General features: G+C 38.0%; 1 protein-coding gene across 2 annotated transcripts in view; it reads right to left on the bottom strand.

Moving 5' to 3' along the window:
* The window catches only part of LOC125229408, a 44491-nt gene that overhangs the window by 22889 nt on the left and 7655 nt on the right, over window positions 1-13947 (bottom strand). Inside the window, exons 5-9 of one of the 2 annotated variants that reach the window (XR_007177398.1) lie at window positions 12630-12801; window positions 3411-3585; window positions 3006-3058; window positions 2092-2213; window positions 739-910 (exon numbers count right to left, since the gene is read on the bottom strand). Coding sequence is in view for 1 of the 2 variants with exons in the window: in XM_048134237.1 (XP_047990194.1) it covers window positions 739-910; window positions 2092-2213; window positions 2398-3058; window positions 3411-3585; window positions 12630-12801 (1302 nt within the window). In the remaining variant the exon portion in view is untranslated. Of the gene's footprint in view, window positions 1-738; window positions 911-2091; window positions 2214-2397; window positions 3059-3410; window positions 3586-12629; window positions 12802-13947 lie in introns of both variants that reach the window. The other variant, XM_048134237.1, reaches the window with a different exon arrangement.

Genomic DNA, 13947 nt, shown 5'->3' with positions numbered 1-13947 from the left:
GCGAAGCCAACACGTAGAGGCCCTTTTGATACTTTAAAGTTGAGTTATCACTATTAAAATAAGATTTACCTTTTTAGTAAAAAATAGTAGAGACTGTGCGGAATGTAACGTCTATTGGTTATGTTCCCTGAGTATTATATTTCCACAGAAAGCTACTCTCTTATTGCTTCTTATGTATAATTATAATTAGGTACGTTACTTACCTACTAACGGCGAACACTGAATATCAAATCTCCGATCGGAAATGGCCTGTCAGCTAGAATAACCTAACCAAAAAATTTAAATTTCGAAAATACCTCCGACATAGTGGACCGATTTTCATGAAACATGGCTAAGAACACTCGCGACTAACTTTTCAAACAAAAAAAAACTAAATCTAAATCGGTTCATCCGTTCGGGAGCTACGATCCCACAGACAGACACACACACACAGACAGACAAACAGACACGTCAAAATTATAACATCCCGTCGTTTTTACGTCGGGGGTTAAAAATTGACAGGGTTGAAGAATTCAAGGTACAATATTTTGTTATCTAGTTTGTTTAGTTTAATTTAAATTAATTGTAGGATGCCTCGCTTAATTTCTGTAAAATCGTAAACTTAGCCATTAGTTCTTGTTGTTATTGTTCTTTATTATTGTTCTTTACCCATATTTGATGAAAATCGATCCACTATCGGGGTTTTTCAAAATTTTTTATTTTGTATCGTGGTTATTTAGTAAATACAGTGATTCTTACGATATTTGGGTAGCATTGAGCATAAGGCAGTCATCGCTGGCGTGGGCCGTGGCGCCGCGCAGAGTTCCTGACGAAAGCTCACCAGCTCAGCGGAGGTAGGCAGTTCGCTGGTCGGTGGGCCGAGACGCCACCACCGCTTGTTGCTTAGCAACCGACCTAGCTTCAATGCGGTCTGAAAATAAAACAAAATGTTTACTCAAGGAAACATCATATGCCTGCCAATTCCCATCGCTACCTTACACCGTAACTACTAGATGGTGCTATAAGAGCAATATCGGATAATTACCATGATAGTTATCGGATAATTATCTTGATAATTATCGGATAATTATCTTGATAATTATCGGATAATTATCTTGATAATTTCGAACCCAGCTTTACGTAGGTACTTTGGCAAAAAATTGGAATAGGTGTGTATTCCAATAATAATTACTTAGATGTCCTTTCCCTTCCAAAGTGGAAACTACTGCCGTTGCGATCAATACAGTTCTAATGCAAATTGGCAAGGATTGAGATCTAAATATAAATTCATTAGAGCAGCGAATTGGACTAATTGGAGCGCAATTAGGGAGAAAGTTGTCGCATGCGAGAGTTGGATATTGTTGGACATTTTCGTGAGACGCATACTAATAATTCCTTTTCTAAAAGGAGTATCTACCGACTTAACTTGGAGCAAAAGTTACATGAATTTAATATGAACTAGATTAATAATCGCAACACTTGCGCGCTGATGTACTTGTACATATATATATGTCCCAACAAACACAATAAATTTCACATTTCCAATTGGCAACATATGTGAATTTTCCGAGCAATTGCGCATGAAACTGCTTCTCTTAGTGATTAAGAGGTTGGAAGAAAAGATACAAAATGTAATTTTTGTAGTGTCAGGCTGGTAGCCTTTCGACCACTTATGGGCATTTTCAGAATTTGGGACACCCAGTTAGCGTAAGTTGTTAACAAAAATTAACTCGTTGTCAGTTTTGTGACGACAATAAAATTAAGCATAAAATCTGTCTAAAAATTTATTTTTTTCACGTTCTGAATTTAGATTATCGCTCAAAGTTTATGTGATTAATACAAAAACAATATTTTTATACAAATTTCATGCTTAATTATCGTCACAAAACTGACAGTGAGTTAATTTTTGTTAACAACTTACGCTAATTGGGGGGTCCCAAATTCTGAAAATGCCCTTATAGCCGACTTCTATGACAACGACGGGAAGAAAGGGGGTGGTAACATTCTTACTTAACTCATCACCATGGGATTCTTTTTGTAATGATTTGATGATTTCCATGGCGATGATTTTATTTAACTGAAACCAAAATAAAATAATAAAGAGTTTCTAACATTTCGCGCTAATATAGGTAAGACTGGTCTCGCGTATACAGGCGGACAAGCCAAAACTGCCGACAGAGGAACAAACATCTTCATTATCTTGAAACACAGAGTAGTGCCGGCGAACATCAAATCTGAAAGAACCATAACATCGATTGACAACATTTGTTGTTTGCTGTACAGTTGGGATTAATATAATTGAAAATTTTACATGAAAAATCGGTAAATATAGGAACTTCAGGAGTAATTTTGGTAGCTATTTATTTTTCAATTGCTTTCATAAGACTGTAAGTTGTAACGGTCAAAGTTAAATCTTACCCGGATAAACCCTCGACGCATACTTTGCTGACGAGGAAAACAGCGGGTTTGTGTGTGGGTAATAGTCTCCAGTTCTTTCCCAGAGCTGTAAAATGACTCCATCCTTGGGCCCCTCCACATAAAAAATTACCGTGTCACCTGTGTCAATCGCAAAACCCGACAAATATTCATCGCTCTCTTTATTATTATCCAACTCACGATTAATGTCCGCGACTAGCATTAACAGCTCCATTATTAGCCATTGATCGGAAATAAGGCAAATCATTCGGGAGTAACTCTTTTCTAATTTTTGGGGCCTGCACCCAGAGTAACCCATGCGTACTTCCAAAGTCATTTGAGCGTCTAGGATGACGTACGATGGAACTATTTGTTCGGGGTAAACTGGCAAATTGATTCCGTTTTGATCATTCGAACAAAGCGCTTGACGGCCCAGGCTCTTCACTGCGAAGTTTGGAGGCAACAACGCGAATTCCCCTTGGACTACCCCGCTTACTCCTTTTCCAAGAGACCGTGCATTGATCTTAGTCTTAGCTATTATTAAGTCAGTTTCGTGATGTTTGAAACTAGGTGGAACGTTGGTAGCAAATAGACGGTCTTTTTTATCATACCCGAAAAAGGTGGGGTCATCATATTGCTTTGGGGCCACTCTTATTCCACGTAGCTGTAAAAATACCGCCAATATTTTATAACCCAAACAGAAAACAAATGTGTGATAGCAAAAACTAATGTCATGTATCGGGTTTAATATGCTCCTGGCCTGGCTCTACATTTTTATGGCAAATTACGAAAACTAATATTGTGTAGAAAACTAGATTCAGAAAAGAAATATACCTACGCTTTATGCGATTGATAAAAGTGTTCAAATTTAAAATACAATTAAGAATGTATGGATGATGTTAATTGATGAGGCCTTGTTGGCTGTGCTGTAATGTGATGTGTGATAGAGAGCCATATGTAGTGAGTTCAAGTATCACGCAATGCACAAATTTATTCCAATATAAAAATTCACTAACCTGAATACAGAAATCGTCGTCCATCAGCTCACAAATAATTTTAAAAGCCATATCGCAAGGCAACGGCAACGCGTAATGGTCGTTCAAACGATAAGTCGTTTTGTGTCCTATGAGCTGCTGTTCCGAGTCATGAGTCTCTTCTCCAATGGACCAGCGTGTATAAATATGCGATATTCTGAAATTAAGTCATCATAACAAATAAAATAAAACAGACTGATATTTTTCACATTACGGATGCCTTTACACTAGAGATACGCTATGTGGATGTGTTTGATATCCACCAATCATGTTCATTGTTCTATATAGCATAGCGCTGGTGTGGTAATTCTCAATCGGCTAGTCCACATTCTAATTGCCAGATTGTTCTTTTTTTAATACTACGTCGGTGGCAAACAAAGTATACGGTCCGCCTGATGGAAAGCGGTCACCGTAACCTATGGACGCCTGCAACTCAAGGAGTGTCACATGCGCGTTACCAACCCATTAGAAACTTGTACTCCCTTTTGCTCTGTTAAGTACACAGCAAAAAGGAGTGTACTAGTTCCAAGGAGGGTTCGGGTTACCGACGACTCAAAGGACAATAGACGGAACAAATTAGTTCCGTAAGGTCCTTCCATCATCAGCACACCGCACCCTCGTTGAGCTCTGGCAGCCTTGCTCACCGGCATGCAGGAACACAACACTATGAGTAGGGTCTAGTGCTATTTGGCTGCGGTCTTCTGTAAGGCTTCAGGTACTTCCCCGTTACGCTCTGCTCTAGATTCGAGCGAGATGATATCCGCTGCGCCCTACCACCCAAAGCGGAATATCATTCGCTATTCAATTCGCTATTTAATTTGAATTCTGATAAATCAGAATTAGAACTGAAATTCCACTGAAAACAAATGAGTCGCGGTAATTAGAATTCGCCTTTACGTCTTGAGAATGACCGGGGAATGGGTTCGACTAAGCTGACTGGTGCATATCAAACACATCCACGTATCTCTCGTGGAAAGGCACAATAATATTGTGCCAAGTGCCAACTACATCTCCAGTTCTCCACAATTTCATGCAGCGATTGCCATTTTATTAAGGGTATGCCATGATTTCATGACTTATAGATAAATAAATAAATCGATAAGTAAACACTTTTCACCCAGAACATAATTACATTTTGTGAGCATGTCATGTTCAAGATATACTTGATGAGTAATGAAGTATGTATGTACGTAGGATAGGTACAAAAATGTAATAGAAATATACACCGTGTTTTTATTGAACTCCGTTAACTTCGGCACATAGTTATCTCCATTATAGGAAATAGAATAGCATAGTTCGTTTTTTAAATCGTTTTTTTTTTTTTAAAAAAACACCATACACCGGCGATATTGTGTTCGATATGATATTGACATGTCAAAGTTTTGACCCTTACTTAGTAGAGTTAATTGTAAAGCCCGTTTTTTAATAGCAATTGATGTAACATCTATCGCAGGTGTATAGTTACACTATGCCATTCTGTTTCCTATAATGGGCCTAACTATATGCCGAAGTTAACGGAATTCAATAAAAGAACAGTATAGATTACGTACGAGTATAACTAGTACCGTCATTATATTTATACTTATAGTATCAGTATTTCAAGTTGTACCTACTTAGTTAATTTAGACGTATACTTCCATTTAAATTTAGTTCCTACTTAGGATTAATAAAAATTTTGAAACATGCTTGCCGTGTTTGCCTGTAATTGGGTGAATACTCGAGCATGCTTATTTTATAAGTAAATTTAATGTATAAGTATCTTTGTATTACCACATCTCGGACACTGGCGATCAAATATGTATATGAAAGAGGCGCGTTCCTAGCACACAGTCTAAGCTTGCTTAACGCGTACCATGCTTGTATGAGTGAGATATGACAGGTCGACTGTTCGCGTTTTTGACAGGCGGTAACTGTGAGGTAACCGAGAGGGGGTGGGTGGCACTTTCAGCGGGGAGCGGGAGTGGCCATACTGTACGATAGTACTCTTTATTATACTGTGGTATTACACCTGTTGGCAAACCTAAATAAATAATAATATATGCAGGTTACCCGTCTAACACGAATATGTCTGCAACAATACCGATGTATAACAGGCATATGTCTGCAACAATATCTCACGTGTAATTTGCATGAATTCTCTTCCGTCTGTAGGTATCGGATACATCTTGATTTCCCGTACGGTCTACCGGTCTACGGTCTATCTATCAGTCTATCTATAGATTTGATTACAGTAATATTCAGGCGAAGATTATATTGGCTTTGTGATAGCCTTGCCTCTACACGCATAGAGGAATAAGTAAGGGAAGAGTTGAAACTCCATACATCGGTAAATGCGGGTTATTTGTAGTGACATCTAGCGACAATCACGCGTCAAATAGCGTAAATTATCAGTACTGCTACTTGTCAATAGATGTCGCGACAAACGAAGAGTCTAATGCTCACCAATTTTTAGCTAATGTTACAATAGGCTATTTGACCCTTTTTAGGGTTCCGTAGTCAACTAGGAACCCTTATAGTTTCGCCATGTCTGTCTGTCTGTCCGTCCGTCCGCGGATAATCTCAGTAACCGTTAGCGCTAGAAAGCTGAAATTTGGTACTAATAATATATGTATATCAATCACGCCAACAAAGTGCAAAAATAAAAAATGGAAAAAAATGTTTTATTAGGGTACCCCCCACTACATGTAAAGTGGGGGCTGATATTTTTTTTTCATTCCAACCCCAACGTGTGATATATTGTTGGATAGGTATTTAAAAATGAATAAGGGTTTACTAAAGATCGTTTTTTGACAATATTAATATTTTCAGAAATAATCGCTCCTAAAGGAAAAAAGTGCGCCCCCCCCCCCTCTCTAACTTTTGAACCATATGTTTAAAAAATATGAAAAAAATCACAAAAGTAGAACATTATAAAGACTTTCTAGGAAAATTGTTTTGAACTTGATAGGTTCTGTAGTTTTTGAGAAAAATACGGAAAACTACGGAACCCTACACTGTGCGTGGCCCGACACGCTCTTGGCCGGTTTTTAAAGTTTGTCTTATATTATTACTTACTTTCCAATCAACCGAAAAAAATCACTATATTTTATTATGACTTATAAACCGCAAAAGATATTTTTAAAGAATACTTTTACGTAATCAGGCAAAAACAACATCAGCCATGTCATCTATAGATTGTCTGTGAATGAAGTCATTCAGTGCGAAAACAACACTTTCTGACATTTTAAGTACGAGGCATAAAGGTCATTATGTCAGTGATTGATTTGACATGAATTCTATGACGTCACCAGACGGCCGACAGCGTTTTCGGTGGCCAAACTAAAAAAAATACTCACAGTTTTGAATTGAAAATACGTAGTCATCGTACACATTTAATACCCAAAATCATTAAATATTGGTTTCTTATGTGAAATATTACAGAAGACAATCATTTATTACGCCAAATTAGATATGAGTCTAGTAGCCTATGGTATTAGTCACTTTAGTCAGTATTCTGTTTTCAATTCCTTCTGCTTGTATTATAAGTTGTAAATTGTTCTAATATTAAATTTTTGGCAGACGAGACGCGTGATGACACCTAGTATCGAGTAGTGGTACTGATAATTTACGCTATTTGACGCGTTATTGACGTGTGATTAGATGTCACTACAAATAACCCGCATTTACTGATGTATGGAGTTACAACTGATACAAGGGATAAATAGACGTCATAATTCCATCGACATTGTTCTTTAAAATAACATTCGAGAGGCTGTCAAAATTGTTGGTAACTTATCTCGGACTGACATATCCATACCTACTAATATTATAAATGCAAAAGTGTGTGTGTCTGTTTATTTGTCCATCTTTCACGGCAAAACGGAGTGACGAACTGACGTGATTTTTTAAGTGGAGATAGTTGAAGGGATGGAGAAGGACATAGTTTACTTTTTGTCTCTTTCTAACGCGAGCGAAGCCGCGGGCTACAGTTAGTATGCATATATATATGCAAGCGGGTATACCTTTACTTTAAAAAGCTAATTTTTGCGCTTTAACTCAGGTGTTTCAGACACAGAAAGCATGGATATGGGAGAGGGGGTAATTTTTTGTAAAAAATCGAACGCATGAGTTCGATCAAATACCTTCACGTAATCCGTTTCTGATGACAGTAGGTAAAGATGTAAGTAAGTACAGTCACCAGTACAGTCAATAAGTGATGATTTCTGTACCTTGTCACATTAAAATCTTGTCTGAAATGTCATACGAAGTTTACCATAAGTATTTTTTTTGTCTTGATGCAGGTATGTGTTGTCTACCTACCTACTTAACAATTACGGTGACAATAACCTAGTTAAATGCATGATGTATTTATGTAATAACAATGTTCTCATGGAAGTGATGTATATCTTAAATGGGAATAATAGTTATTTGTTATACAAGGGGGCAAAGTTGTATTTTAACGCCGAGTGTGGAATTGAAAAACGAGCAAGTGAAAGGATCACAGAACTAAATCAAGATAGAAGGAAAATGCTCGGCGATTAACAGCGAAACCGAGCGTGTAACGTTTTGTGTCGAGCCTATGACGTCACGAGTGTACTTTAGTGATGGGAACGTTGTCGCCGCGTAACCCATTCGATCGATTGTGGAGGTTGCGTGCAGGATGCCCGCCGAAGTTAAAAATATCGGATGTTCATCTTCGTTGTGAAATGAAGTAAGTATATACCTGTATTCGTGTGATGACAAACAATTCACTAGTAGGTATATAATTTGCCTAATTTATTTATTTATTTATTTATTTAAACTTTATTGCACAATTGGAAAAAAAAAAAGTACAAATGGCGGACTTAATGCCTTGAGGCATTCTCTACCAGTCAACCATAGGGCCAAACAGAAATTCGCAAATGTGGGTGCAGTGAGAAAAATAAATTTAGAAAGCATGACAACTATTGACAAGTATAGCAATATTATTTACATACAATCAATATAATACATAAATAATACATTCATATCATCTCGTTGAACAATTTAAATTCTCATTTTTCTCATGCTTCGGTGCTGGACTCTGTGGTGAAACAAAATACTCTCTCCCTAATTGCTTCTCTTCCTTCTCTCGACATTTCACCATTAGAGCTCAATGCGGTTACTATGAGTGACATCAAAAAGATTATAACCTCCATTAATTCGAACGCTGTTGGTCATGATGGTATTGGACGGGCAATGATCATTCCTATTGTCGACAGTGTTGTGCCTATAATTACCCACATTGTAAACTCTTCTATCCTTACTGGTGTTTTTCCTTCCACTTGGCGCAAGGCTTACGTAATTCCGCTTCCAAAAAATTCTAACCCTACCTCTCTTAGTCACTTTCGACCCATCTCTATCTTACCGTACTTGTCAAAGATTCTTGAAGCCGCCGTTTATGATCAAATCTCTAAATTTATTTATCACAATTCGCTCTTGTCTCCATACCAATCTGGGTTCAGACCTGGGCATAGTACCGCAACAGCGTTACTCAAGGTCACTGAGGACATACGGCTGGGCATGGAATCTTCCAAAGTCACTGTCTTGGTCCTCATTGACTTTTCGAATGCATTTAATGTAGTGGATCACGATCTCCTCCTTGCTGCCCTCTCTCATTTGAAAGTCTCACCGAAAGCAATCACTTGGTTTGCCTCGTACCTTTCCTGTCGGTCCCAGACTGTTCGTGTGGGCCCAGCCCAGTCTGACTGGAATGACTTAAGCACAGGGGTGCCACAGGGAGGTATTCTGTCCCCTCTTTTATTCTCCGTGTTTATTAACCTCATTACATCCAAGTTTAAAAGCCCTCACCATTTGTACGCCGACGATCTGCAACTGTACGCCCAAGCTGAAGTATCTCAGTTAAATGCAACTATTTCTGTCCTAAATGATGACCTGGCTCATATCGCTGACTGGTCGCGTAATTTTGGTATATCTGTTAACCCTTCAAAGTGCCAGGCCATCATTGTGGGGAGCTCGCGTCAACTTTTTAAGTTGGAAGCTGTTCCAGTCGCATCGATCATGTTTGACGGCTCGGTGATCCCAGTCTCTAATCAAGTAAAGGACCTCGGTCTTATAATTGACAAAAATCTTTCATGGGATGGCCACCTCACAGAAGTCACGCGTAAAGTCACTGCAACACTACGTTTTTTATATAGATTTAAGCACTTCTTGCCGGTGAGTACCAAGAAATTATTGGTGCAAGCCTTGATTTTACCATTGATTGATTATGCTGATGTGTGCACTACCAATGTTACCCAGGATTCTCTAAATAGGCTCGAGCGTACACTCAATAATGGCATTCGTTTCATTTTCAATTTGCGCAAATTTGACCATGTCTCGCTTTATCGCCACAGACTTAAATGGCTTCCTGTACGTCAGCGCAGATCTTTTAGAGTTCTGTGCAGCCTTTTTTCTATTTTATTTGATCCTTCCGCTCCCAATTATCTTAAGTCCAAATTTAACTTCATGACCCCCCGTCCGGGCTGTGAACTACGTTCCTCCCGATCCCTTGTTCTTGCAGTACTTCCTCACCACAGTGGTTTCCTCTCAAATTCTTTCACTGCACAAGCTATTCGACTCTGGAATGCACTTCCCCTGACTATAAGACAGGCCCCAAGTAAGTTAATTTTCAAACGCATGCTGCACCAGCATCTGCTGAGTGCGGCACAAGTTAATTAGTTCTCCTTCGCCCATATGCATAATGTTTATAATATATTATTTGTATGTATATTTGTATTTATATTTGTGTATAAGTATACGTGTAATGATATGATGTGCGTTCAGCCTAAGGCCAGGAACAAAGATTTTAGTAGGTAGGTATTAATACTAGTAAATATTTCGTAATATTTTTAATAAAATCGACTCACAGAATTATCCTCATGTTATTTGTTACAACTTTTAGTAATATATAAATACTAGCTTTTGCCCGCGGCTTCGCTCGCGTTAGAAAGAAACAAAAAGTAGCCTATGTCACTCTCCATCCCTTCAACTATCTCCACTTAAAAAATCAAGACAATTAATCTATCCGTTTTGCCGTGAAAGGCGGACAAACAAACAGACACACACACTTTCCCATTTACACCGTGTCCAATAAGTTTGAATACAGCACAAATAGCCAATAAAACAAAATGAACAAATAGTTACTACATTATTATTATATTTTATGAATGGCACTCTTATTTACTACATTCACAACAAATGTTTTGGAATAACTCCAGCATTAACTTGTTTACCAGCCTCAAACGCTTCTCAAACGGATCACACGCGGCACGCACCGTTTTTTTTCACATTTCATCCCAAATACTCTCGATAACCTTTTTGAAATGATCTAGGTTTATGATTTTATTAAAATTTTGTCTTCAAAGCATGTATGACCATACAAAATAGTCTAATACGCCTAAACCTGGAGGCCTGGGTGGCCACTCATGTTTCGGATAAAAAACTGCCAAATTAGTCTGAAACTACGCTAGAATACCATTTGCCGAATGTGCTGGAGGTGCGTCTTGTTGGGACACATGATACTCATTCCCAAGCATCCTTTTTAACTTTAAGGCATTTTTTTCTCCAAAACCTTGGTTTTAAAGAAAAAAACGTTGATTTTAACGCTTTTATCTGTAAGTACTGAAGGTAGTTTACCTCGCTTACATACTGCATCCCACACCTGGGCCGATGGTGAGCTCTGGAACCTAGGCACATTTTTCTAGTTGCCCGGAACGTTATCTATCCTCGGTACCCATAATAGTTTATTTTGGACACGTGGCGTCTGTTTTATCACATACAGATTCTCGTTATAAAAAATAACTCGTCACCTGCGTGCCGAGCAAGTATTTTGTTGGCAATTTACCTCTTTGTTTTTCTTAGACACTTCGGAAATTTCATGTACTTTGTGCTTGTATTTTATTAAGAGGAATATACTCTTTAGTTTAAATAAGAATTTGATGGCCTGTGATCCCTATATCTTTAGAACTGAAGTAAAATGTGAGTATTCGGACTTATTGGACACGGTGTATAATATTAGTATGGATAATTAACAATTAACACATTTTTAGAGTTATTTTTATTCATAATAAATATAGAGCGTATTATGTTTGTATTTGTTTTTCTGCCGACCACAAATTCAACGTTAATACTGTAACCTATTTTTAAGTTAAATTTACTTTTCACTCGTACTTTATATGTATAGTTTCATAACAATATAAAAACATAATTATAATTTCCACTGCTCCGCAAAATCGATTTAAATCGAATAAGGAAATCGCAGCGTACATGACGATATAGTTCCGTGGTGCACCACTATTCTTAAGTTCGACGTGAGTTCGACGAACAAAATAACAAATCTACCTTCACTTTGTCTCGACAGTTTGAATAGCCTATTTTTATATCGCTTGTTTTAAACGCACGCCAAGTCGGACTCGTCAAATTAAAGCCGCAATGGAAAACTAGTTTGACGGCCGTACGTGAGCGAATGTTTTAATGATAAAAATAGGAAAATCGTGTTTTTTATTTAATAAAAAATATTTTAGGACAAATGGTAGTTACCGATGATAGGAAACACTTTGCTTAACACCCTTGCTTTTATTGGTGGTGTTTGAACAGTTAATTAACGAACACTGACCCATTTTGTATTTTTCACTGTATGTCACTCGCGGGCAACGGTCGGGAGCAGACTGTCGTGCTCGGCGAACAATGTTACTCGCTATGTAACTTTTCCGCACGCGAAGTAGATACACTTTTTCCTTCTATCTTGATTTAGTTAGATCTAACCACGAGCGAAGCGAGTGGTTCGAGAATGGAATTCTGAACTTGCGAGTTTTTTAACACACGAGAAGTAAAATACATTTGCACCCGAGTGTAACACAAAACTTTTCCCCTCACTATAGCGAGGAAACTACAACGCAAAAAATGCGTTTATCACTGCTTCCAGTAGTTCCACAGGTGGTAAATCATCTTTATTACTAGATTCACCTACTTTTATCAATTTTAAAGCAGTTAATTTGACTTTATTCAAGGTCAAATTACTTTACCCACTAGTGGATAAAATGCGTTTTTACCCGCTGGTATTAAAGGACAAAACACGTGTTTCCGAGCTAGTGAGGGGAAAATGTCTTTAAACCTAAGTTGTGAAATGGCTAAAAGCGACAAGATACAGAAATCATCGCTTATTTATGCCGGTGACTGTACATGGCATGGCAGAATACTTACTGATATTTGCTCAACGCTTCTGTCGGCACATCGAATAGGGAATCGATGTTTACAAAGAGTATCGGATAATCGTCGGAGGCGGGCAAATTCTGACTGGAGATGAAGGCAAAAAACTCCCCTAGTTCCGGCGGCCGATCCCCGACTGCTTGGAAAGCTACTTGCTGGCCAGTTCCTGAAGCAAGTCGCAGAACAGGAAAAAATGTAAAAACCTCGTCCGACTCGTCTCTTCGCCTAGCATAGGTACAGTCGACCAACAATGTGGTTTACAACCCTACGGTTGAGGTTCGTTGGAACGTCATAAGACAACAAGGTCGATTTCCGCTTGCAATTATATTATGTCAGTAACAATTGCTCTGTCTTTATATATGATATTTACGTCATGCCATGTTTCAAATCAACCTTAGCGAGCGTTAGAGCTCACAGAAACTTTTGTCAAAACTGGTAGACCACTTTCTCGGCCCACTGTACCGACCTATTTCAAAAATTATTATCTAGCTAAGAGTTTAGAGTCCGCAAAACACGACTGATTCGATTTAGTTTATACCAGTCAAAGAGACGGGATTTAAGGCAGGTTTACGTCTACCCTAAAATTTAACTAGAAATTCTGAGATCTTTCACGAGTCACGACAGACCGAGTCTACCTAATCGAGTTTTCGACTTTCAATAGAAACAGATGACGATCACATTTAAAGTGTACTATACCTACCTGAGAACGAGCCAGAAATATTGTTTTCTCGCCATGAACCTACAATTCTATGGACGGATAACTCCGAAGAAAAACCTGTGATTCCATCATCCACATTGATAGCTTTGTCTATGACCTCATCCACTAATCTCCCGTCAGTCGGATCGAGGCGCCCGTGGCGAAAACATCTCCAGAAAAATAAGAAAATATGCCTACATGCGTTTGTCAAATTGTGTAAAAATGACAACAATCGAAAGAAAAAAAAATACGGAGCAACTTTTCATGCGTAAATTAATACTTTATCACGTTATTATGCGTAAAATCACAATATTAATTAATGTTCATAATCGTAAACCAACAAACTGCAAAACAAGAGTGTGACCAGTATTTTTTTTTAATAGTGTTTGCACACGGCGCACTGAGTCATTATTATTTGTTAAAAACAAGATATTTCTAAGTTTCAAGTAAAATAATTAATTTTTGATAAATTAAGTGAAGAGTTGATTTTATTTTGACCTGAATTATAATTATTTTGATTTTAAATCGTGTTTGCACATCGCAAACCGTCTGCCATTGCTGGCTTGAAAGGTCGCCACCAAGCCATAAAATAAAATTAAAAAAAAAAAACGTCCG

The sequence above is a fragment of the Leguminivora glycinivorella genome, chromosome 9 (genome assembly GCF_023078275.1).
Source record: "Leguminivora glycinivorella isolate SPB_JAAS2020 chromosome 9, LegGlyc_1.1, whole genome shotgun sequence".
NCBI classification, from domain to species: domain Eukaryota; kingdom Metazoa; phylum Arthropoda; class Insecta; order Lepidoptera; family Tortricidae; genus Leguminivora; species Leguminivora glycinivorella.
This window is presented reverse-complemented; position numbering and strand designations above follow the sequence as displayed.